The 27,704-nt window shown below is 32.5% G+C and overlaps 1 protein-coding gene across 3 annotated transcripts in view; it reads right to left on the reverse strand.

Annotated features, from left to right (window-relative positions):
* Positions 1–12,174: 12,174 nt before the first annotated feature.
* The window catches only part of Pgant9 (polypeptide N-acetylgalactosaminyltransferase 9), a 115,752-nt gene continuing 100,222 nt past the window's right edge, over positions 12,175–27,704 (reverse strand). The window contains exons 3-13 of one of the 3 annotated variants that reach the window (XM_090108612.1): positions 21,450–21,477; positions 20,197–20,821; positions 19,383–19,427; positions 18,295–18,487; positions 17,822–17,991; positions 17,494–17,658; positions 16,906–17,369; positions 16,639–16,821; positions 15,680–15,784; positions 14,715–14,843; positions 12,175–14,319 (exon numbers count right to left, since the gene is read on the reverse strand). In XM_090108612.1, coding sequence (XP_089964738.1) covers positions 14,158–14,319; positions 14,715–14,843; positions 15,680–15,784; positions 16,639–16,821; positions 16,906–17,369; positions 17,494–17,658; positions 17,822–17,991; positions 18,295–18,487; positions 19,383–19,427; positions 20,197–20,428 — 1,848 coding nt within the window. In that variant the 5' untranslated portion in view covers positions 20,429–20,821; positions 21,450–21,477 and the 3' untranslated portion in view covers positions 12,175–14,157. Of the gene's footprint in view, positions 14,320–14,714; positions 14,844–15,679; positions 15,785–16,359; positions 16,468–16,638; positions 16,822–16,905; positions 17,370–17,493; positions 17,659–17,821; positions 17,992–18,294; positions 18,488–19,382; positions 19,428–20,196; positions 20,822–21,449; positions 21,478–27,704 lie in introns of all 3 variants that reach the window. The other 2 variants (XM_090108611.1, XM_090108613.1) reach the window with 2 other exon arrangements.

Genomic DNA, 27,704 nt, shown 5'->3' on the forward strand with positions numbered 1-27,704 from the left:
AACTGATAAAAATGTTTTTAATAATATTTTTTTAACCATTGCAAGATGTTTGTGTTTGTAGTTGTAGTTTTAAGAATATGTAGTTGTGAGCAATCATATAATAAAAGGAAGTTTCTCAACTTCTATACTGTAATACTTTTTGAAATTTTAAAGATATATTGAAAAGTTCGTGATTTCCGAATTGATAGTATAACAATTTACAATATCCAAGAAGCTATTGTTGAATAGATTTCAATAAAACTTGAACACGTGTTCTGCTTCGCAACAAGCTCAAAGAAACTCGCTCATAATGCTCACAAGAGATACTCGTACTTGAGAATTCTTACCGAATACTACACGTTATTGAAAAACGGTAAAAAATATTGTATCTATTAATTAAGTTGAACCTACCCTCATCAAATAAAGATCTAGATTAATTCTACAAAAGTAAAATTTTGCTGAGCTAATTGAATATTTTGTTTAAACGTGATCTCAGGAACGACTGCACCGATGACAAATATATTCTTTCACCATTGAATACGTAGGTATGTGATCGAAGTGTGCTAAAGGCTATGTATTTCAAAACGGACCAATAGTTATATAGGTAGTCAAAAATCTCAAAGTCAAAAGAGTTTCCTTTTTAAGTAGATACCTAATTACACATTTAAATAGCAAAAATGTATACTTAATTTAGAATATAACACGAAATAGTGTTACATCCCCAAGGAAGCATGATAAAATGACTGGTTATTAAGGCTAGTAATTTCCATTAACCACATATCGGTCATCAGCACTAATTGAGCAATTTTTTCACGCCGGCACTATCCATGTCCCGGTTTTAATGAGCGCTGAACTAAGGTCGTTAACTATGAAAATGGTAATATTAATGGCCATTGATAGTTTTGCAATTTTCTCTTTGAAATACCGTTATTATTTAATCTAGATTTTCACTTCTCTTATTTTGTGCTAATATGTAGATAGACAGTAATATTAATTTTTATATATGTGACGGATAAGCTTAAAAACCGATTTTGAAAATGAATATACTAAAAAAACGAACGGAGCCGGGCTAAGTGACCATGTGTTTCATTCGATTACTCTTTATTTGTGTGTCTGGGTACGTTATAAAAATATTTTTAATAGTCTTAATTGAAAAAATATGTTCAGTGAATTCATAAATTATAGAAAAAGGATAAAATTTTATTCTAGTACTACAGAAATTAAACTGCTCCAATTTCACCTTCCATTAATTGTTACAGGTTATTATCATTGTTTCAACAATTATCGCTTACACGTTTCCAGTAAGTTTATTGTTCACGTGCATTACTTCTAAGAAAATTAAAATGTATAAACCACAAGTGTTCTAGCGAAATCTTTGTTCTCAAAACGCTGAGTATGCTTTGTCGTTCCGCTAATTCAAGGAATCGCCTGAAATAGACAGTCAAATTGAAAGCAGGAATTCATTATATTCAGGAGGGAATAGAAAAATATTATTTGCTCGGATAAAGGTCTCGTATAAAGCCGACCGCTGTTGATGACATGGAGTGGGTTAAAAATGCAAAACCTCTTTACTTGAGTAAACAAGTCTTTTGTACGGTGCGTAGCGAGGCCGGTCGCGTGTGAAACCAGCATGTAAAATATTCGCTTTGAGCGAGTTGTTTAGTATGTTTGAATTGTATTGGTGTCTGTAGATAAATGTATAAATGGGATATTTGGAAGGTCCATAAGATACTATATAAACAATAAAGGATATGTATCTTGTAAGTTGCTTTTCCTTATAAAGTGAAGTCCCATGTCCCCTAGTGGGGTGAGGGGCAGGTGCATTATGCATACATCTGTTTCACTGGTCTATTTTCTTTTGGGACAAGTAGGTGATCAGGTTTCGGTGTCCTGCCAGACCGAGACACTTTTTTTCTCGTCTCCATCGGGAATCGAACCCAGGACCTCTCGGTTTTACGCTTACGCGTCAACCACTGTACCAAAGCGGCGGTCGCTTTTCCTTATAACGCCTAAAGAATTAATATGAATATTGAGCTTTCGATATTGATATTATTGAGAGATATTTCAATAAATATAATTATTATCTACAACTAGCCCCGGTCTAGAATCACTGGGATCAAACGAATCCTATGCTAACAAACCTTGTTGTTTAGTGTTTACAAACTGTATAACAATTTTTATTAAAATCATAGCAACATTTCATAGTATTTACATATCTGAAAACGATATATTTTTAGTGTCAAAATTACTCGAAATACGCTGATATATTTATAACTTTATATTATAATGTTTATAATTTCCAATTTAAATAACTTAGATTTTTTGCATGTTTATCTAATTATCTATTCGAACTACGAGTCTTTGAACTGAGTTTGTTCGTTGCTTACTATATAATATATGTATGTTATCTTTTTGATAAGAGATTTTTTTAAATATTTGTCTCTATTAAAAGATTGAGTAAACCTGAGCCAGTTTAAGTAACATGATCCCTCTTTTATAAAACGCTGATTTATTATAATAATATAATAATGTTGAGTCTGGGTCTTAATTAAGAAATTAACCTTATCCAAATAAAATAGGTAACCTGATATTTTGTGTGTTTAATTATAATTAATAATTATTATAATTGTATCCAATTATACTTAGTACAATTTTATGTTCCCCATATATCTTATATATAAAAATGAATCGCAAAATGTGTTGGTAAGCGCATAACTCAAGAACGGCTGAACCGATTTCGATAATTCTTTTTTTATTATATTCCTTGAAGTACGAGGATGGTTCTTATGTAGAGAAAACGTAAATATTATGTACCACGGGCGAAGCCGGGGCGGACCGCTAGTTTATAATATATTCAAAACGTAATTTATATGAATTTTCTTTAACCTAAGTAATATTTATTAATATACAATATATTTTATAAGTAACTATCATTTTTTTACGTAAATTTAAAATAGTTTAAATACTTATCTTTAATTATGAATGATATAGAAAAATTTACGATATAAAATATTATGTTTTATTAACAAAGATAAAAAAAGAAGAAGCCAACCGATGAAAAGAATTGAAAATAATCATTTTTATAGGAGCAATTAAAGGACTTAATAAAGCGTACGAAAGTAAACGTAGAGTAGAGTATCTGTAAAAATTTTACGACGACAAAATACCTAAAAATATTTCGAACAAAGAATTTAATTTCTCCGTCATCCGGCTGTGGCTCCCTTTTATTACGAACTCAAATGAAATTTATAAAGTGAAAACCACTGGAAGATTAGACGAAGAATTGAAGTAATGCCAATAACTTTTTAAAAATAAATTCCCTTTTCCTCCGTAAAATGTACTATGTAAGCCTAGCTTAAGGCATTGCGCTAAGTGAGCGGCAAATCGCGATGTGACATGACGTTGAATACCGACATATACATGCTGTTATCCGCGGCTTTGCTCATGTTTTGGGTACGAAAGAAGCCAAATAAGCGTATCAAGGCTTTGTAGCTTCAATAGATGGTGGAATAATATAATATTCAGTTTAATCAATGTTAAAAAAGTAAAGCGGGATTTTGTAAAATAAAATATTCAAGAAGAAATTTATTAAATAGGTTAAGGTATAACATAGGCCCTAGAGAGCAGGATTTTAATAAGATTTGGGGAAAGCGCAATTTACAAAATAAACGAGCTTATTGTACTTATTCTTGTAACAGACCCTTTCCATGGTACAATGGATACGCGTGAGCAAAGGATCGAGAGATGTTGGTTTCGTTCCTCGTGGAAGAAAAAAAAAAGAAGTTTCGGTCTAACAAGGAACTGATGACTTATCACAAAAAAATAATAAATAGTTGGATCCCCATAAAGCGAGCAGCCTCGCAAAGCAATTGCTACGCGGAGCCGCTCTATCAGGGTATATGAGGCTCGGCCGATGAAAATGACATATTATCAGCTTCATTTTTTCAACCCATGCATGTTGCTTCGCGACGCTGCAACATGCATCGGTTGAAAGGCTCTGTAGGGAACTGCCTAATGAAATAGATATTAAAACATACATCTACGTCACACTTCAACTACAACTAGACTTCACAAATCACACTTATCCAAAACACAGTTCATTGATATCCCATATAAAATATAAGTTCTCGGTTTGGGAATACAGCAGCTCGTAGAATTAGTTATTCCTATTTTGACACCTAGTTTGCATCTGTTATTACAGAAGTTCGACTCTTCGTGGACGTCTGAAAAGCAATTATTGTTAGAAACGAGGGCAGAACCCATTGTAGTTCCGAAGTTTATTAAATTGGTACCAATAGTGCAATTGATTTTGCTCAGCTTGAAGTTTAATTAAAATTGTACCCACTGTTCAAGATTATTGTTTATGACACGTATTAGAAATTAAAACAATTGCATATGCAATTGGAAAAAATAATAAAACTATATTTTTGTTATACTTAACATGTATAATTAAATGAAAAGTGAAGGATCAGACACTTTATTATATAACCATAACATGAGGTTTTAAAACATCAAACCTGGATTTAAATCCAGCTTAACGTTTAAAAACTAAACAATACCTAATCAGATAATATCTAAATAGCTTGTAATTTTCACCCAGAATGAAGTTATGAATTAGTGTATGAAAATTTAACCGGCAGTTCCAGAGATACAGTATAGATATAGACATTAGACATATAGTTCTCTTTAGAACCGAAAATTATATTATTTAGTATTTATCTGTAGGTATTATCTAGTTTGTGAGTTAGATCAAACTCATACTGATGTTTACAAAGCTTTCTACCTGAATCCTATTACCTTGTGTCATTAAGCTTATATTTTGTGCTAATCTTCTTATGACTTATAAATTCAAAAGCTAATGTGGATTAAGAATTCATATGAATACACTAACTAAACCTAAATACTAAGGTGAATGGAGCTTTCTATTCAAATAAGCAGGTTAAACATTTTATTATTAAGCATTAATTGCGTTTTATAAATATTTGAAAGGAATAGAAAAAAGTTTGCGTGAGGTGGGATTTTGTTTTTTCGTCTAAGCGCCGATTTATAAAATGGTTGGGAAATAATTTGTCCCTTTCTCTATCATTTCGGCAAATCTTCTAAGAAGCTAAACCAATTTTGATCTGTTCTAAACATACTTCAGGTTCTCTCCAACGAATTTTCCGAATAAGGATCACCCGCAAACATCTTATAACGAACTTACGTCAGCATGTTTATTTTCTGCATAAAAAGTTGCCAGAACTCAAAACCTAGCATTCAAGACTGCGGTATATTTCAATCCTTGTCCCTTAGGAGCGATTGCGAATAAAAATAAACAGGCAAGAAAACAACTAAAAAGCACGGTATTCCAGGTCAGAGTAGCTAGCATTAATCCCTCAAGCTAAAGTTGCTCTTTCAATTAATATTTAACGACCGTAGTGGACTTAAAATGTAGGTGAGTTAAAATGTTTGTTCATATTTAGTAGCATGCAATTATGAACTACGTTTTAAAGAACTTACCGAGATTTGTATATTTTAAAGTTAAATATTTAATGAACGATTTGAAGCCGGGTTTATTTATCTACTTTGAGACAAGAACTTAAAGGCTAGCGGACTTTTTCTTTCAACATAATTTATTAAGTAAGTTTCAATCTGTAATTTTTCATGGGCGGTGATGGCTGCTTACCATCAGGCGAATCACCAGCTCTGTTGCCCGCTATAAATTAAGCAGTAGTTATCTATAGTAGATAATATACTATCTTGATATACTATTTTAATTATTGAAGTGAAACTAGTTTCACGTCATGGCAATACCGTCACGTCATGCAGTAAGGCGACGATTTCTGACACGTGTGCTCAGCACACACGCTCTTTTTTATTGATAATTAAGTAGACTCAAAGTATTCAACTAGATGTAGATGTTACTAATTGTTTAACTCTTCTAAATGTATAAATATTCAATGGAACATCCTCCTTTTAAGAAGTTGCTTGAGAAGCAAATTAATCTCGCTCCAAACATAGAGTTGTCATCTAAATTTCAAATAACTTCTTGCTGAATTTCAGTACAGAATAGTACGAACAAAACGGATTTCGAAAATCTGACCTAAATTACACGATGCAAAGGATCTTTGAACCTTATAATTTGCAATTAAAACTGTTGCTATTTTTTATAGTACAATTGACAAATACAAATGAAAAGAGCAAAGTAATTTAAACATATGTACGTAACTAATAAAAACATCGATACTACACATACCTCCCAATAATCAGGTTCGATTATTTTATATTATCAACGGCATATTACCCATTTTTTCAACATACTAAAAGAAAATATAGTACAAAATTAGAACGGCTTGCACTTTGCTCCCACCTACACGCCCGACCGAGTTCCCAACCATGTATCAAAAGTGATACTTCTATCAAGTCATAAAAATCACTCTCAGGCACGAGATGAAACATAAATTCAGGTCCCTAAGCCATAAAACTGGCTACAAACAAAATTGATTAGCGGGAATCTGCTTATCCTGCTGTTTTGAACCCTCATAAATTATCGAGGAGCGTCTCGCAGGAGTCGAAGGCTTTGTTGCGATGCCATTTCAGTTTAATTACTTCAATATTACGTGTATTAAATATGTTTGGATTGAAATTCCGCTTCAGGCGCACAAATTGGACGGGTAATGAAGTTACAGTATCGGTTATCGGTTTCGCAGTCATTAATTGTTCACTTATTTCTGAACAGGTCAGGATTGATTTATTGCTTGGCTTTTGTTACTTTATCTGAACAATAAACGGGCCATAAAGGATGACCTCTATAAAGAATACGCGTTTCATATTAATATTTTTTCCAATTCATTGTATCTAGAGGGTAAATAATTAATTTTATTGTAATTTTAAATAGTATTACTGCATAAATAACAGATTTTTTTCTTTTTCAGGAATTTCAACACTGTTTAAATTATGCGTAGTTAGTCTACGGGGATGGTGTCACGCTCACAGCAGGAAGTTTTCATGCCGTGGCATATTAGATCTTCCATGGTTCTATATTATTATGAAATATTGTATTTTTATACAATCATCCTTAATACTTTAAATATAACACAGAGATTTAAAAAATATTATTTTGTACCTAAGCTTAAATAAATTAGGTACGTTTTTGGGAAAAATTTCCCTCAAATAAGAATTCTGGTTCTACATGGAATTTATCTTCCAAGAAATCAAAATTATATTCGTAGAACTAGAATATACTTTTCTTGTTTATATGAATTTCTGACATAATAAAACTATTTTCAACTAGGAATGCTCTAGAGTGTTATAATCAATGAAAAATTGTGCACTTATAGTAGAGCCATTTTAATAGGCAACATTTGACAGTTCAACAAAATTCAACAACGTAACCTAGTAACGACAACATAGAATAACATGATATTTCGTTTTGTTAGAACTGCACATTTGCTTAACTTTTTTCAATTACGATTACATATTTATTATAATAATGACCGATATAAGTAATTTTAGGATTTGATTTTACTGATAAACCATTCTAAACATAATAAACAATTTCTGATTTAAAGAACTGACGTCGCTACAATTTTGTGTCAATAAACCTTTTTTCTTTTTAAATACCAGAGACGTTACTCTAAAAATCGAAATCAGACATCTAGAATCGAATGCATTGATTACTTGGGAATAAAAATTATCATAAATTATTGACATGTGTTTCAAGTTCGATTGACAAATGTTTCAAGTCCGTATCGATTAATTCACTTTAATCGATGTTTTTATGCAGGTTACCACCCTATGAAGATAAAATTGATAGACGTCAAATGTTGCCTATTAAATTGGCTCCACTATAATACAATTTTTCATATAATATTATGTTGTATATTATAATGATATGAATGAATCATGGATTGAAATGAATTATGTTAAAATTATCAGAATTAAATTATAGTATATAGTATTATTAGTAGTAGTAGGTATCTTTATTACGTTCAACAGATCGTCTTTTATTTCGCATACTACATACCTATCTTTATGTGCTAGATTCCTCCTAGGATTCCTGCATTATATCACTCTCTTTTATTCCGCCTCTTCATATCTTAAAATAGTAATATGAGTGATAATTTTTAACGGTATAAAAAGCTTTCAATAATGATATCAATTCGTCTTAAATCCATTTAAACAATTCATCAGAACTGTGTCCCAATAAACATTCTGTCTATCGCCATCGATTTGGAACCTGATTAAAAGCCCCAATTCAACCAGAAACACAGATTCGAATTCCGGCTGCAAATTCAGTTTCAAATTTACGAAATAAAAGTAGCCCTCATGTGTTATTCATGCTCTAAACGGCTACCACTTCCTATGGGAAAGTGGTGGCTGCATCTATTTAAGAAATTAAATGTTTCGTACAACGTTATTTATTCAACCATTTCAAATATATTGCTATGCTCTTGGTTCATTTTGGCATTATTGCTAATAGGATTACAATTTTACTGAGCGGTTTCATTTCAGATTTTAGGGCGCCGGGAGAAATTTTAAATATGGGTAATGATAGGGGACTGAAGAATGATTGCTAGCATTAATTTATCACAAATCTACGCTTTTATATGTTATAATGAATTCTGAATTGAAAACGCTAGAGTATATACTAGATTTAATGATCACATAAAACTAATAAAATCTGTTTTAGCGAGCCAAGTCCTGCATAACGCCATTAATTCAGATGGAAAGCTTAAAAAATCCTTAAAGCCAAAAGGATTCCAATGAATTCGGAGCAACGTCGACGTTCATATATTATTCAGTCAGCGTCCAAGAGCGTAAATGAAAAAGTTTCTGTATTCAATGACTATTGGAACACCACCAAAATACTCGTAAACCGTGGAAGTTCCTCGCTCGATCGGAAGCGAGTTTGACAAGTTTCTTTAGGGACTGCTAGATATTCAGGCCGGGCCCTTCAGAGATTGGGGAATATGTTGATTAGCTGAAGATTTTATTAAAGTTTTATATAATTTTATTATAATATAAATATAGTCATCCAATTGAGAAGTTACGTGTACAATATTTCGTTACTGTGAATTGTTGATAAACATAATATTATGTTCAGTTTAGTAATTTTATCGAATGTTCTCCTCCCCTATGACAAACAAAATTTCAGTATAATTCATTGTTATTGTATAGGTACCTACATGTGTAATAGTAATGTGTTTACGGACGCCTTTCATATATCCATACTATAATATTATAAATGCGAAAGTTACTCTGTCTGTCTGTCTGTTACTCAATCACGCCTAAACTACTGAACCAATTTTCATGAAATTTGGTATGGAGATATTTTGATACCCGAGAAAGGACATAGGTTACTTTTTATCCCGGGAAAATGACGCAATCCCGGAAATCCCACAGGAACGGGAACTATGCGGGTTTTTCTTTGACTGCGCCGGCGAAGCCGCGGGCGGAAACCTAGTTGCCTATAAATGGGTATTTATGCATTATTAAAAACATGTCAAATAAATTTATGTCGTTACACACACGACATGTTGTTAGCACGAACATGAACCGATGTATTACAATCATACCTATCTTACTAATAAAACATAACCGACTAAATGGTATCTATTACCTTCCTATATTAATCCGTTTTTGTATAATTGCAATTTGGTGCTAGAAAATCAATCACATACATTTATATTTATGTTTAAATTCAATCTGTCTCGCTGGCAATCGCTCGTCCAAGGAAATTCATTTTGTCACTTTCCTCCGCTCTAAATTGATAACGGCCATGTTCGACAACCGGACATTGCTAAACAAGATTCCTAACTACATTTATTATAAGAATATTTAGGTATCACTTGGGTTTCGGAAATTCAAATAACGGTTTATGCTAGTAAACATATTTTCCAACGTAAAATAGAGTCAGGACTTCTTTAGAAATTAGAAATCTTTAGAAAATTATAGAAACGAGAGAAAACATTTCTAATATTTAATTCATCATGTAAATAATAAAAATTTTCGACTATCCTTGTAACTTTTAAAAGCCCATTTAAAGAAACCATCGACGAAATAAAACAATAGCACGAAAATTGAGCACAATAATTTTTTGCGTGATACTTTTTAATTAAAAGTTCGCAAAGAAATGTTTTCTAAAATCGGCTAATAGGCACCTTCGAAGGCATTAAAGTTCTACGAGTGTAGCGGATTCCAGTCACGCCTCGTGAGTTCGTAACACGTTGGAGTTACGAGCTCTATGGTAACTTATTTTATAATGGTTGGTATACTTAAATTTAATACGAAATTGAGAAAAATTATCGAGACTTATAGGTGATTCTCGTGCTTTGCTTTTGAATAAAGAGTCAAAAAAAACCTAACTACCTGTAATCTCCATGTTCACTATTTTAAATTTTATTTTCGTCAACTGCCAATTAACTCACAACTCACAATGTTAGTTACCATACTCCTGCGAAACGGCTGGACCGATGCTCATTAAATTTTGGTGTCTATTCGGTAGGTCTGAGAATCAATTTTTCATACATACTAAGTGATAAGAGTAAGGCAGCACAACGTTTGCCGGAAAATTATGTCGGGTGGAATCTTGCAACACAATTTTGAAGTACCTAAGTACATAGATAAAATCTTCAATCGATTGTATCTACTAATCTAATCGATAAATCTCGTGACAAGGTTTTATATTTAAAGCACGTGCAAATAAATATTTTGTGCATTCATTTTACTTTAAATTTATTAAAATAGAAATATACTATCCCAAGCATCGAATATTTCAATAAGTAACAAATAAATAAATAAAATACGGTTGATAATAAAATGATTTTAAGAGTTCTAAATGTATGATAAAAAATTTATGGAGTAATACGAGCTTGTGGATAGGTTTTTATTTACAACATTAATGTTATGGCTTGTCCGAATTTTATAGTGAAGCTTCGTAAAGCAGGCAAAGACATATAAATAATAGATGTTTGACCCAATACTTTTGTTTAATTATTTATGGGGACGTTCCTTTATTATAGGGTGTCCAGTGGCTTTCATTAAAATAACTGTGTGTGAACAAATAAAAAGTATTGTAAATAGAAATTACACTACAAAGTATGGGTTTAATAGGAAAAGGGTTGTGGAAAAAATGAATATATACAGTACTCTGAAAAACATTGTTTTAGGATAGTCGTAGTAATTAATCTTCTATCAACTCTTCTATCTTCTATCAAGTGTTCAAGTAAGTTTAAATTGTGTTGTAAAAAATATCTTAATCTACGAAATGACTTCTCAAATCTGTTTCTATTGTATAAGGTAAGAATTATTAAGAATCGTCAATTCAATAAAAAATACCCTAAAAAACCTAAAGAATTAAGGCTTAAATTAAGCACATTCAGTCGCTTGATATTTTTATTTATCTCAAGATTGCAAGTTTCGGCATTCGTACCAGATTTCAGAAATAATTATCTTAAAATTTATCAAGAACTAAATTCTGCTTCAATAGGTATTTAGTTTCTGATACTTACGTACATCGAGTGCTGGATGTCATCCTGCCGGCTAATTTGTCGTCAGCCGTGGTATAAAATTAAAAAAAAGGATTTGTTGAATAATTAATTTAGCTGAGAACTATCTCAACTGAAGATTTTTAATTAAAACAAATTCGAATCGATTCATTCGTTTGGGCGATACAAAACCACAGACAGACAGACCAATGAATCTGTAAATACATACCTTATAATAAACTTCAAATACGTAATAAGCCCTTCATAAAGAAGCAAATTTGTTTCTATCAGAGTAAAAAAACATACCTAAAATAATTTTAGTATTTACCTCGTAGTTCGTAGACTTTATTTTTGTCCAATTTTAATTCCAAATGCGAGAAATAGCTGATCGTGAGGGAATTTTATCCCACTGCGTTTTAAGTAGGTATGGAAAGCAGTTTTCCTTCGTATGCATTTATAAATGTTAGTGAAAGAATATACTTAAATTTTATGTATTTATTCGACTATTTACTGCTTAATATTCACCCCAGTTTTTCTATTAAATCAAATATTGAATAATGAATACATTTTCTGTACGGACAAGTAAGTGATCAGCATTCTATGCCCAGTAAGATCGCGACTGGGAATCGAACCCAGTACCCAGCTTCTACGCTCCGACATTAACCACTAGACCAAGGTAGTCGACCACTGATGTGATATATTGATAATGAGAAATAAAACAACAAAATATAAATCCAACATAATGCTTTATTTTACAAATATTACTACCGCCATTTATCGTTACGACCCGATATATTACATTTAGAGACATCGCATTATATACAGAAAATTTAACATTCAAATACAATTATTACGTAAATATAAGGCACATTTATAACATCCTAACTCAATATTATCCACTATGTATCTGTACACATCTTAATATCAATAAAGAGAAATTGTATCTTTGCTACAAGGCAAGTAAAAGTACCTTAGTACTTAGTAGTATTTTGTTTATAAGAAATTATATCTTTGCGAAATATTTGCCTCTCTAGTCTCTTTATATTGAAGAGTTGTAGCCAACAAAATTACATACATCTAAGACGTTACTAAGGAAACTATTACAAATTGTTTTCCGAATATATATTTCTGAATAAATAAATATACATGGCAATAATTACAATAAACTACTTCCAATGACCTAAACTTAAAAAATATTCCAATTTGACCAAGCCTGGCTTATGAATTTACATCAAATAAAATAGAAGCCCGTTAAAAATAATAACTTTGAAAGATGAAAAAGGCTTCTTTCCCACGCAATTTGCCTAAAAGCATTAGAAACCACAAAAATAGTTGAAGATTTTATTATTCAAACGATACAAAATTATTAATATCGAAGGCAATACAGAATCGCCTTCATAGTTCATAAGGAATATTACACAACTAGTTATAAGAAATGTTTATAATAAACAATCTTCCTAATCTCATAAATGCTTATTTATTTTTTTTATATACATCAAAAAATATAAAGGAAGAACTACACAATAGATCAATCACAAATTTTACACATCTAGAGTTTCATTAGTGAAAAAGCACAATTTTTCTATTACATAAAAATGCGTAAGGTAACAGTTATTGTTAATATATAAATACATAACTATTTAGAAGCCATAATATGCTACTTTATTTAATAATAATGTACTGGCAGTATCGAGTATTTATGTACAATAACTATATTTTTATATCACAAACAGGAATGTTGAATGGAGATAATAATATGAATGTTAGAATATCAGTTATATAATACAAAAATCGTTTTTCTATTTAGTAAAATAGAGATTCAAATAAATATAATGTTAATAAAATACGAAATAAATAAAGTAAAATCTGATATAATTTAAAATAGCTCTTTTGATAAATATTATATTTTCAAACGTGGAATTTTAACAATAACTCTGATATTATAACAAAATCGAAAACAACACTTAATTTTCACCGTAACACTAAATATATTTTAACATCTATATTATATACAAAGGAAATACTCTTTACATAGAGCCTATAAGTTATTCAGTCAGTTAGACAGACTCTCTTCAGTAACTATTAACATAATATTGAAGTAAATTCCGTTTAAACAATAAAATAGATTTTAAAATACAGTATGTTCATACTTTGAACAAAATAATGACAAGACAAACTACATAACTAACTAAACATTGAAGATAGTATATTATATTACATAAAAAAATCACATATTATATCTGTAGTAGGACCTAATGCATATTTCGATAACATTTGTTATCCACTGATACTAACAATATGTAGTCAAGATATGTACATTTGATAATTTCCTATTAATTTCAAATTAGGACCTATAGTTAATACTTCATAAGGAATACTATTAGGATATGGTATTTTACAATTTGATATGACATGACATCGAGTCGGCATAAAATCGTTACAAAAAGAACATTTACACGTAGGAATTTCGATCATAACAACTCGTCTTAACAGTACGAAAATAGTAGTGAACAGAGTATCGATAATGCTAACATCGATTCATCTATAAACATTAGGCCTAGAGGGGTCGAAGATTGTTTCGGAACATCAAACGATATCAAGCACGATGCGTTAAACAACAAGTGATATAGAACTATGGGGGTACAGTCACAAGGAGAACTCACTCAGTCCATGTCTGTTATATGAACAGCAGCTCGTCGTAGGCCTCCGGCTACTCAGCCGTGAGCTCGGGGCTGAGCCGCTCCGGCTTGAAGTTCTCCATGTTCCACATCTGCCGGGACTCGCTCTCGTTGCACGTCTCCATCACGATCTTGTCCTTGTTGCGGTTTATTGACATGCACTTCTCGCTCGAGCCGTGCCGTAACAACTTCGTCTGTAAAGCGATTGAATTCATCAATTTTTAGTGTACAATATGTTGCAATTTTGGCTGCATAATTTAAGAAACTAATATTTCATACGATCAATTAAGTTTTATAAGAACTGACTCAAATTCTCTATTATGTTTCAGAAGGTCTTGAAACGTGGTCCTCTTTAACATACATATTATTCATTACCATATTTAATTGGAATCTTATTCTTGATTCTTTACAATGTGCATGCGTACATTTTATGGTCTTTGTTGAGATACTCTTAATCTTTAAGTACGATATTTAATACAACTGCGATACCAAAATCCCCAGACCGCAAAAGGGCATAGAATAAAAACCATTGCGAATTCCTTAAAAGTACGTTATTGTGGTTCACATAATTGAAAGGTTATTAACTCACATTGGGGTCATACAGCCATAATTGATTACCCTTGGCACCATGGCACGGATACAAAACAACGTCGTGGCCAGAGTAATCAAGACATGTTTCGTCTCGGCGAATTTCACCGTTCTTTGAATACATCCAATACTGAAAATGTTGACATACGAGTTATAATACTGTTTTATTGTTTTTAAAATGAAGCATCAAATCCAGTGAAAAAGAGAAAACAGATATTTGAAATAAATTGTGTAAACAATATTTATATCATTAAAACAATGGGCAAGATAATTCAATGCTTATCCCAAAACCATATACATAATAATACAATTAATTAACATCAAAATATAAATAACTGCAAGCTTGATCGTTAAATTAAAAAATATATTAAATATTATTTATACATAACTATACAGTATACATATAATACATAAATAACTATTCAAAACAGAGATTAAGAAAAAGTTAATATGCATAGGTTACTTAAATAACGTTAACTTAAACACTAATTTATTAATTGTATCGACAGTACCAAGGCATTGAAGATACATGATATTTATATATTTTTTATAATATGTAAAATAAATATGTATTATCAATAAATAGAATACATTTGTTTTGTAGAAAGCTGTTTCGTTCGAAATACAAAGAGTTAGTAGAGCACACAAATCAAGGCACGAAATCATAACACAGTTAGTTTTGTTAATGTGACACAAAAAGGTAACGCGGGCCCAATTTTCAATTATAAGTTAATTTATGATTCTGAATTAGATCGACTATCTTGACGTATCAGCAATTCTCCCTCACTGACTGTCAAAAAGTCGATATTTTTCTTAACAAAAATGACTTATAAATTGAAAATTGGAACCAACTTAGTCATTACATTATAGGGCGTGCCAAACTTACCCAATATTCTATGATCACTAAACACCGACTACTTGATGAAGCGAAAGCGTATGTGGAAACGATGGCATTCAATAACAAACCTGGTTCCCATATTCTCCATGACAAGGCCATAGGGTTACTGGTTTTTTCATATCTTCAAAGCGAGCCGCTGAGTCGATGCACATCTCCGAAGACGGATTCGCGATCTAATGCCATCACAAGTTTTAAAAGGCGTGCCACAATAAAGCAAGCGTGCAGATGAAGTTATTTCTTGAGATATGATACGATACTCATGAAAACTATAAATTTGGAAAAAAAATACATCTCAAGAAATAACGGATAGTGAAAAAGTGGTTTGTCTAATGTTAAGAATACATGAACCACTTATTCTTCATACTTGAATAAGTTCAGAGGTGGAATGAGACGAGTAGGTACCCCACAAATTACGCACTCAACACAATACGTTTGTATAGAGGTACCTGATTTCCACCACCTCCGTGGCATTTATGTAACATTACTATTTCTGGTTCTTCATCACTTTCCTGAAGCCCTGCACCGTCGAGGCAGTAAGGGCGATCGAGCGCTTCATTCCGAATCTAACGATTATCATCATACAAAACCAAGAGGATCAATACGTGCATTATATGAGATAGGGATAATAAAAGGGTAAACATTCAATTGTGCAAAATGCGAGTGCAAACGAAACGAAACAGCCAGACACAAAACAACAAATAAAAATCTTCAACATGGTACTGCCGAGGGCTCGTAAACAATAAAAGACCTGGTTTCCTCCTTGACGGTGACACGGATAAAGTCCGACTGGTTTATGGTGATCTGACTTGCGCGTCGGTGAATCCAAGCAAGTCTTTTGGAAGGCGACATTTCGAATCTGCACGAAAATTGGTACACAATTTTGAAAAAAAAAAGTTTTTAATTATTTTGCACTCGTGAACATTTTTCATAAAATTAATCCTATAATTTTTATTATTATATAAGAGATCGCAAAGTTTACTGTAATTCTATTTAGACTAAACTAAATGACAACATCAAAACAACGTACCTCGCCATGTGCTACTGATTCGCCGGGAATGAAGAGCTCAGGATAAATATTCTTCAGGTACCATTCAAAAGATTTGCATCCAAGATTTTCTCGTAGCGCCACTCGACTGCTTATGTCACCGTAATCACCTTTGTCGTTACCGACGCGCTGATAATAATACTTTGCATAGTCGTCTAGCCATACCTTTAAGAGCGAAATGCAAATTCGTTTTTACAATATTTTTGAAATTATTATTTTATAAAGTAAAGTAATTGAAAAAGTTCGTACCTCAGCCAATCGCACAGAATTTTTCTTGAGCACATTTACGCCTGTTCGCCATTTATACGGCGATCTTTTTCTGAATATATGGCCTACGTGAGAACAGGGAACGATTTCTAAAGTTCCACCGCACATCCAAGTTTTGAATGAAAGTTCTAGGTTCTCTCCTCCCCAAATATCGAAACCGCTATCATAGGTTCCGAGTCTTTCGAAGAATTCTTTGTCGATCGCAAACAGACCACCGGCCATAGTCGGCGACCAGACCGGCTCTGCCGTGTGTTTGTGTCTCGCACGTTCCCTCGCTGGTACTGGGTGCCAATTGAATTGGAGATTCCAGTCAAAACCACCAACATTGACAGACGACGAGTCTCTGTAGTGATATTCGAGTGTGTTGTCATCGATGACATCAATAACGGGACAGACGACTGTTGTCTTATTTCGTGCGATTCTATCCAACAAGGGTTCAAGCCAACCTATAAATGCAAATTATTGTACTCATAAAGTATGTAATGAAAAGATAAGAATGAGATAAAAACAATAGAAAATATAGTTTTATTTATCCCTGAAAGATTCCTGTGTAAAATCAACATCAATTACCTTCGGTACATTCACAGTGACTATCGAGGTAAGTAAGGACAGGGGCCGTGACGTATCTTGCTCCAAGCAAACGGGCTCTTATAAGACCTTCGCGCCGGGTGGCACGAACGATACGCACTTTGGGAAGTGCGGACATGTAATCATCTAGCTGTTGCATTAAATGTGCTGAAAATAAATCATATTATTGGTTTTATTTGTATTGAGATCAAAACTAGGAATAATTGGAGCAATAAATAATCACATAGTCCTTAAAAAAAACATGCATAAATGATTTATAGAGACATTAAAATTACGTTTATGTATCATGTAAACCACATATTTTACTTACGCATATCAGAAAAGTCATCTACAAGGACGATCTCTTTTATTAAATGCGGAGGTGATCTATCAATGACTGAATGGACGGTCCTCAATAGAACTGACCACGCCTCATTGTGAAAACATATCACTACAGACGTCTGCGGCAGATCCTCTAAATATCGACCGGGCTGTTTACACCTAAAAAATACGATTTATTAATTTCGAAAATAATATTTTAACACTGTCATTTCAATCAATAAAGTATTAATATTTAATACACAACCACTCTTCTAGAGGGATAAAATTACAGAAAGAAAACAAAACAAAACAAGTGGATCGAAACGGAAACACGTAATATCCATCCCACAAATCTATCTGGTCATTCCAAGTGAAGACATCCCTTGAAATATAAGCGTTTGTGCCGCACTATTTCTCATTTTATGAAATACCATCTACAACCCGTACCCTATTAAATTACCCACATATCAAAAGGATCCTTACCACTCGTCCCTCGGGTCGGGCAGCTTCCTCCTAATGGATATTAGGTCACTCACGTACTGATTGAATGCATTCTTTTTCCAACCCTCAGAAACGGCCGTTTTCGCCTCTTCGCTGATATTTTTGGGTAAAATTACCGGCTTCCCGAGCTCCCCAGGTGCATTGTCTGAGCCTGGCGCGGCAATCACTCCGAGCCCTGCGAGATCGAATTCAATTATTGGTGGGTAATTCAATTTGGCCAAAACATGCCAATCGGAGTTTATATGTTTGAACCTTTTCTGTTAGGTTAGCAATAAATAGCCATAATAGACTTTAACAGTATTTTTGTACTTTATTAATTTACATACACAATAATAGGTACTATAATAACCAAATATAGACTTTGAGTATATCAGCAAAGGAACAACACTTAAATATAAAAGTAAAATAGCAGAACTAAGTCCTTTTCAAAACTAATCATTCCACAGACGTGAAAGTATAGACGGATTTGATAGGATATCCGATATAGCACTCCGTCGGACGCGCGGCACGGGCGCTAATACCAGCGATTAACAATATCCCTTCAACTCATGGGAACATAACCCATTAGTTCACACTTCACGTTGAATTACTTTCGACGCTCATATCGTTTAACTGAATAGGTACTATAGTTTAGATTAGACTTAATGTTACGATGGAAGTGTTATGAGGCTTTATGGACGAGAAATTGAGTTGATTGCACATACATTTAAAGCGAACCTTCCTGATATTGTCAGTGTGTTGACATTGCAGATGATATTATGGTAAACGTCACAAATGAAAGTTTATGTCCAACGAATGCTCTGACTCCTATCAAAATATATGCATTGGATAATAATCATAATAATACAACGAGCTTCCATGACTGAAACTAATTTTAACATAAAGATAATTTGGTTTCGACTTATTCATTAATTTGGGACGCTTACTAAAACAACTGAATAAGTCCGTTTGTGCAAAAGTGTCGATACTTGAAAAGTTGAAAGTGAAGAATTGAGTTGGTTAGTTTGTGAAATTACGTGGTAATTATTAGTACTTATTCTATTAATAATGAAACATGCAATTACATTTACCTTCGTTCCCTGCGATCCGACCAAGCCAATCGACTCTCGTCCTCGCTGTGATGGATAAATTAAAATTATCATGCAAATTCACTGGATATTTATTAAGCTAATATTTACATTATGATGGTATTAGAACAAAAATAAACAAATAAAGTGGAAAGCTAAACAATGTAAATACTTCGTTTAATTTATTAACGTTCAATCCAAATATGTACTAGTTGAATACTCATTGAAATTTTTTAATAAAATATTGACTAGTTAAAGTGAAGCAAGCACTCGAATACCACAATGCATGCAATTTGTGCAAACACACAATTGTAATGGTAAATTGAAATGCGAAGTGCAAACATTTTATAATATAATAGAGAAAACCTCTTGACCGTAATTACCAACGCTTATTCTTATAAATACACTTCGCGGAATAACGGAAGCTCGTATTCTCAGGAGTTTCTAAGGGGATGAAAACAATACTAAAGGCGGAACTCTAATGGAGCCATGATTTACAAGGGTCATAAAATCCCGACAGACGATGTAGCGTAACGAGAAAATGTTGCAAATAAATTTTATATTAATTACACATTTTATTATATAATCCCTCTTCATGCAGAATGATGAAACAATGGATGAGCAGACAACATTTTGCTTAAGATAATGTAATTTTAGGGCAAGATCTCGTCACGTAGTATTCAATAGTCTTTTTGCAAGCATTAAATGCGATAATGTTATGAAAGGAACCCTTTTGTAATTTGCATAAAGGCGATAATAATTGCTCGTTTACATCTAACATCCAAAGCGCATGCATTACACAAAAACGTAAGCTTACCGTCGGATAAGTTGTTTCCGTACGATTCACTTTTCCTCTTTGTCGCGGTCGGCTTTGCCATTTTCAATGGTTTTGCTTCTGCGTCCTCGTACTCAATGGGAGGAGCGCCTATAGCGTTCCTGGCGGCTCCATTAGTCGTTAACAACGCCACCATGAACCACAGTGCCGTCAGTATTAACACTGCCTTTAGAATCAACGTCCGCCGCCGTAAGAAGAACATGCTGTACTTCATTTTTACTATGTCACACTATTTCTCTAATTATAAATTAGTTTTCCTTCCTTTGGGTAACTTTTATAATATAAAAGTTACAATTCTCTAGTTCATTACTTCCTTAATTAGCTTCAATTGGAAATACTTTTGTAAAGTTTGAGCAAAACGTTAACTATATATAATCACATACAGGTGACTAGCATAATACAAGATATGTCCAATTGTTGATGATACTCCGATATGATATAAGATATGATGATGTTGGACGTCTCCTTTCTTTTTACATGACTTTAGTTACTTGGAAGAATTAATCTATAACATTGTACTAGTCTTGAAATAGGTTAGACTTTTTCCGAGCTCTTCGATTCATCTCTGATCATTCCTTCGTCTGTATTTGTCCATTGTATGAAAAAGCTGAAAAGTAAAGAATTACAAACATTTAGCAGCTTATTTCACTACCTTTTAGGCATATAAATTAAATATTATACATAAAACAAAAGGACTAAGAAAAACCACCAGCCAAATAGATCTGGCAAGTACTCATTCACATTAGAGTGGTTTCGTGTCAATTTTATTTATCTTGGAGAAAAGGAATTTAAGCAGACAAAAATAATACAAGGAGAAAATCCCTCAGAGAGCAGATAATGAACCAATGAAGCTCGCTCGAATACCCATCCTACATGTTTGTATAGTCGCCGATCTTTCGTCAAATTCCCGCCTCCTAGCTGCATCAGGGGTAATTGGGTATCTGTGCTGGCTAATTTTGAACTGTAAATTCTAGATATAGGGTCGGTATTCGCTTATATGTGCATAAATTTCATAAGTGCGCTAAAATATGAAATTTCAGATACGATCTGATTGCACCGACACCGGCGATGCAATCTTACGCTCTTGGATACCGAAATTGAGCGAACGTAAATGTAAACTTCATGCAATTTGCTACTCATCGTTATTAGGTATCGTTTTCGAACAAAGCGTATTTAAATGATATTGTTTTAATAAGTAGCGCGTGGTTTTTACGTTCATTGCTTATTCAACTTACCAATCTTCACTAGGATGCCCGCAAAAATCTGAAACAAAGAAATTATAAATAAGTGATCACGTTTTGTCTGATAATCAAGAGAAATGAACTTAAAATCAGCAATACAAATAGGTAGGTATTTATACATATTATTTATACAATAGGCAAATTAATAAACTAGTCTAAGTGTAATTATAAAAATTCACGTAAAATGAAAATATTTCCTACTTATAGAGTGTCCTATCTTATTATTATAATAATGAAGCTTATTATTATAATAATACCCTTTTTATACATAATTATAAAAATAAATTTACATAACCATTAAAACAATCTCCTTTTATTTTTATAATTATTCCAATAAAAGATTTCACAATATCGATGTTTAAAAATAAACCCAATATCAATACTTTTGTAAATTTACATACTAATTAATGCAGTTAAATTTCGACAAACACCTCATTGAAAACATGTATTTTTTTATTAATTAAACTTGGCAACTTTTATTTTCCTTATTGCCAAATAAAGTGTGACCACAAAAAAACAAAACACTCTCAAAGGCTTCATTTGCAAATCTACCGCAAAAGTTAATACACAATGAAGTTTTACAAAACTTGGGTCTCTTGATATTATTGTTGTGAAAATGCTGTTTTAATATTACAATCTAGAGAAACGGCACTTTACAAGGGCCAGGATAAAGTTTTAACAAAACAATATTATGATAGCGGAATACAAATGAAAAAAAATGTTGTGTGGTTTTATGAAACCACGGTAAAAGTGAAACTGTTCGAACGGTTCCGAACACTGCTTTGTGTAGCGCATGTCGCGTGACGGTCGGCTGCCGAGTAGGTATACCTACCGGTATGCCGCGATACACGCGACATGCGCTACACAGACCAAAAAGTTTGAGACGATGTAATAAAAGTTTCACTTTAAAAAGGACTCAAAGATCGTTATAGCATATGAGAGTAGCAGAAAATGCTGGCTGAATGAAGGTTATACGTGTGTTAATAGGGTAGCTATCAATTTGATTCCTTCCTTTCTTTTACTCGATAGACAATTTGATTTTATCAAGTCTTCCTTTTCGACCCGCATTCAATTTCTTTGTTTCCTAATACACTTAGAACATGTTGTTTTAAATATCTCAACTCTGAATGACGCACTTCAATACCATTAGTGAAAATAGGACTTTAAATTAGGCTTTAATTATTATAATAGATAAAAGTAATTTAGTCCAATAAACGTTACCATTCGTCAGGGAACGTAATTATGATTTTAGAGACAATTAAATCGTGAACCTTAAACTACACGGCCTAATGTCAGCGATTTATATGATCGCCTGAAAGGGATGAACGTTTATTACGGAGATTTACGTTATTCTATTACTCGACTCGTTTCTGCATAATTTACAAAGTCCATTCAATTGTAACTTTGAATATCATTTTTATATCGTGTATTTTGAACATGTTTTGAGTTAGAGAAACTAAAATTTGGTATTTACATAAGCCAGATTATGAAAGCTAATTTAGATTGGAAATTATAATGGACCCGAATTTTGTTGGAATAATGTCTACTATAAACAACTAATAAACACACGTAGTCCAAAAACTGTATAAATACATTCAAATAATAATCATTGCCTTACCTGTCGTTACGAACATAAATAAAAACATAACAAACTATCTCAACAGAAATCCAATTGTTACAAGTCAATTATTATCACGAAACCTTAAGCATGTACCTACACTACATAATATGCCTTACACACTACCTATGCCTTCATAAAGTTTTCACACGTCGTAGTATGCAGGTCGCAAGGCTGCACGGCGGTCACTGGCCTCCTCGGCGCTACTAATGACATTTACTGGGAATTAATGCCGTACACGGTTGCTTTTAATCCATTTTATTTGTCTGATAATCCAATATTGTATTGACACTTCAAATGTTTTCGTGTCAGGGCGGCGTTGCCAATATGTCACGGGAAATGATGTGACAAGTTGATGGGGATTTTTTGTTATCTCTATAGGTACTTAATAAAAATAAATCGCCAAGTGTCGAGAACGGATAGACCAATTTGGATTTTTTTAACGTTTTTGTTAAGGCACAAGAAAGGTTCTTATGGAGAGAAAGCACGAAAAAGGGGTAATAGGACAGAAAAGCGACTGCCGGGGAAGCTAGTTATTAAATAAATCTAATATGAAATTGAAATTAGATAATCCTTTATTTCCTGTCGAATCAGCTATATAAATTATCTTTATTCGTATTCTTTGTGGCATTATTTAAGAAAATGATATTTTTCATTGATGTGCTACCTATAATTTTTGCTAAATTGTTTAACGTAATTTCAAATACGTTTATAAATTTATTAAAAAAAAAACGCTTATAAAATTAAATACAATAATGTACAACATTTATTACTTTAACTGTATTTCGCTTAATCTTTTCCAAGAGGCTTATTTTCCCAGAATAAAATACATTATAATTGTGATTCTGTTAATACTTATGTTCCCGGCCTTGTTTATCGCTTATGATATTAATAAGAGTTAATGTTATTTATCGTATTAGCGAATCTAAATATAGGTATAACCTATCTATCAACGCACAACCCAAACCACTAAACAGATCGGGCTGAAATTTGGCATGCAGTTAGATGTTAGAACTTAGGACCTAGGCATCCGCTAAGAAAGGATTTTGATTTATTCTACCCCCAAGAGAATAAAATAGGCGATGAAAGTTTTTATCATGAAAATTTATCTTCCCACGCAGGCGAAGCTGCGGGAAACAGCTAGTTAATTATGTTTTATAATGTGGTTAATTTGTGTGTGTTAAATATTTTCAGATCCTTGTTTTCAGTTGAAAACGCCACAGAGGAGTCACTCGATCGGAATTGATTATATCTTTCAGGAAATGCAAACACGAGAATACATAACACATTGATTAATTTGGAAATACGTGTTTGTATGATAATTAATAAAATATGTTGAATTTAATACACTCATTGGTATTATATTTTATTCTTATTTATATAATATTCACATACATATACTATTTATTAAATATTTAGTTCTTTAAGTAAATACATCAATTATAACGTGGTAAAAAAAATTGTAAATGGACTTGCAAAAAGATTTTCCATACATGTTTTGTTCTTACTGATTTTCAATCAATTTCTTCTAGTAGTAACAAAGCAGGAAACAATATTTCCTATTTCCGCCTATTTCTTATTAGTTCCTGTTTTCCTTATTCCTCCTAGAACCTTTTGTTTTTATGTTCTTTCGTTAATTTACCAATAAATACCCGTATTAATATACAGTATACAATATTCAACGCGCCGAACATACACAAATTAATATCTAGAAAAACATTATAAGCAAACTAAAAAAATGTGTTACTAAAACGTAGACTTTAATTACGGCAAAGCTCATTTTAAACTTACTACTAAGTCCCTGACAACATATTATCTACAATCTATATTTATAATGTTATTTTAAGAAAATCGTGCTAATTACACCGCTTTTAACTCAAAAATGACTGAACGACTTTTAATGATTTTTAGTTTGCTGGATTCGTCTCTACTTGGATTTAATAACTTTGTAAATTTCAAAACCTTAAAAAATACATCCACTAGAGCCGCTTATAATAAAAAAAAAACTAATAAGATACACCGGAACCATCCAAATCACTACTTCATCACTCCACGTGATTCCCACACTTATTGCGCACATGACAAGGTGCAATTTACCACGTAACAACTAATTAATCGATTGATTTGTAATTAAAACCGACATGCACCGTTCGAGGCGGATGATCACGGCCGTCGATCGCCGCATTAGGACGCGCCTTGGGGAAAACTCTTACGTGTATTTACGCGTTTTCAATTAACACGTGTAATTTGTTTTCTAATGAAACGGAATATTTATTAAATTAGCAATGATTAGGTGTAATGTGTGGCGTTTACTTTGATGTAGATGTTTCTTAGCAACCAAGCGACACTTTACCTAACTACGTATCAGTTAAACAACAAGTTCTAATTATAGTATCCGCCAATAATTTTCCACAGTCACTGAACATTGTGAGATTCAATGTCAATAATAAACATCACATATACATTTGCGCAACAAATACTAATTTGTTCCAGATATATAGGTTATGAATAAATACTAATACACCATTTGAAATGCTCATCACATGAACCGTTCCACTAATATTATAAATATTAAATTATGCAAACGTATCTAACGTTTACATGCATGGAATTTCTATCACGTACGAAACGAGTAGGAAGCCTTAAAAATACAACAAATACAAGTCTACAACTTACTTCTGCGAAAACAATAAGGGAATTTCAACCATTATGTTAATAATCCGTCCCAACCCTCGACCAATATGTTGTAAAATGTAATCACAATACGATGTAAACAGACATTGAAGTATGAGCTTAATAAGCTAGAAGATACTCAAATGCTTGTTTAATATTAAACCGCTTTGTTGGCAAGAAAATGTTTTCGTGTGGAAAATTCGTAGTTGGCGGCGGTTCCGTAAGCGCCATATCCTTTGAGCGTTTTACAATATAAACTTTGTTATTTCTTTGAAAATAATTAATTAGATTGAAACTTTTAATGCTGAATTTTATTAGTTTCCAAGGAAATACAGAGAGCAAAGAATAAACTGTTGATCTGTTTAAATAATAATCTGCTTAAGCATGTATATTATAAAATCTTAATAAGCATAGATATTATTTTATCACATAGGAAAAGCAAAAATATTTCGAACACAGAAGTTCATAAGTCCCACAAGAAAATATAAAAATAATTCCGTCCGTTGGCACAAAATGAATAATATTCAAAATTACATCGAAACTTATAGATTCCCAAGTTTGCGTAGTGAAAATCTCGCCTCCATAATTCATATGATTGCAAAGCGAGCATGATTCCTGCGATCTCCCGCTAAAGAAATAGCGACGATGTATGGAAACTTATTCATAGTTATCTGATGCAATGAAACTCACGGTAGTTTTTCTCATCGATTTTACGTTCGAACCTTATAAATTATTCACCGCTCAAACTGAGTACGTTGGAGTACTATGTATTTGTAAATCTTAATACATATTTCAGGTACCTCGTTAATCACTATAGGTATAGGTAAATGCATGAGGATAAAAGTAATACAATAGCTACCGCAGTTTTAAGAAGTTTAAACAAAACCTACAAATTTACATTGCTAAATGTTAATCTGCATTCTGTAAAGCTGTATTCAAGAGCAACAATATGACTTAAACTCATTATCCAGCATGATAATCGAATACCAAAGACACAATTCCACTGAGCGCCCTTATATCAATTGTATTAGACAGAATACCTGACTATGCACAAAATCCGTACTCGAATTGCTAACGATACGTACAATACAATGTACATAAGAAATAAAGGAGAATTTTCAGAGCAATGATGTGAGGGGATCTCTTGTTTAATGAGACCACAGCTTAGCTGCAACGAATCGCTTTTACTCGCTACTACGTCTCCTTAATTGTGCCAAGAACACACAATTCTCTTTATATACCAACGTAATCGAAATGTGAAGAGTTTGTTATTAAAGTTTTTTGATATCTGTAATAGTTACGGAATAATCGCCTGTGCACACTTAACGATTACACCATGTATATCATCAAGCTAAAACCAATAGGATCAGAGCAATGCGGGTGAAACGACGGGCCACATCTAGTACGACATAGAAGGCTGATTATCCATATACCTACTTATTTCATATCTGTATTGTTGTATCATAATTGGTTTCTGATCTTGTTATTTATAGATCTCCTGCTAATAGTTTCTCCTACACAGTTAATAATACCTAATAATAATTAATTAACTAAGACATAATGAATTATAATTTATTGAAGTAGACAATAACTTCGGTAGTGTTTTATCAATAATGATATCTAATTCAAACAATTTTCTCTCTTCGTTCAAATCTTCAGTTCTAAAATTCATCTTAGTTAGAGAACATATTTTTCATTATGTTTCAGTCGCCTATTAGCACGTAATTAGCTTCTTTTACATATTTATTTGCTTATATTATATAAAATCTTTTGAGAAGGTTTTCCTTACATCACCGTGCCGTTTCGATGATAAACTTTTAATTTCCCTCAAGCACACGCGGCTTGGTGATGCGGTTAATGCCTAATTAACCACAACCGCGAATTCAAAGTCAGCATAATTACGTATTCAAATCTCGAATGAATTAAACGTTTAATACTCAAATCTTCCATTAATTCAT

Source organism: Colias eurytheme, chromosome 13 (assembly GCF_061535395.1).
Source record: "Colias eurytheme isolate Ceu_HAF_F1 chromosome 13, ilColEury1 Martin Lab GWU primary, whole genome shotgun sequence".
In the NCBI taxonomy this organism is placed as follows: Eukaryota; Metazoa; Arthropoda; class Insecta; order Lepidoptera; family Pieridae; genus Colias; species Colias eurytheme.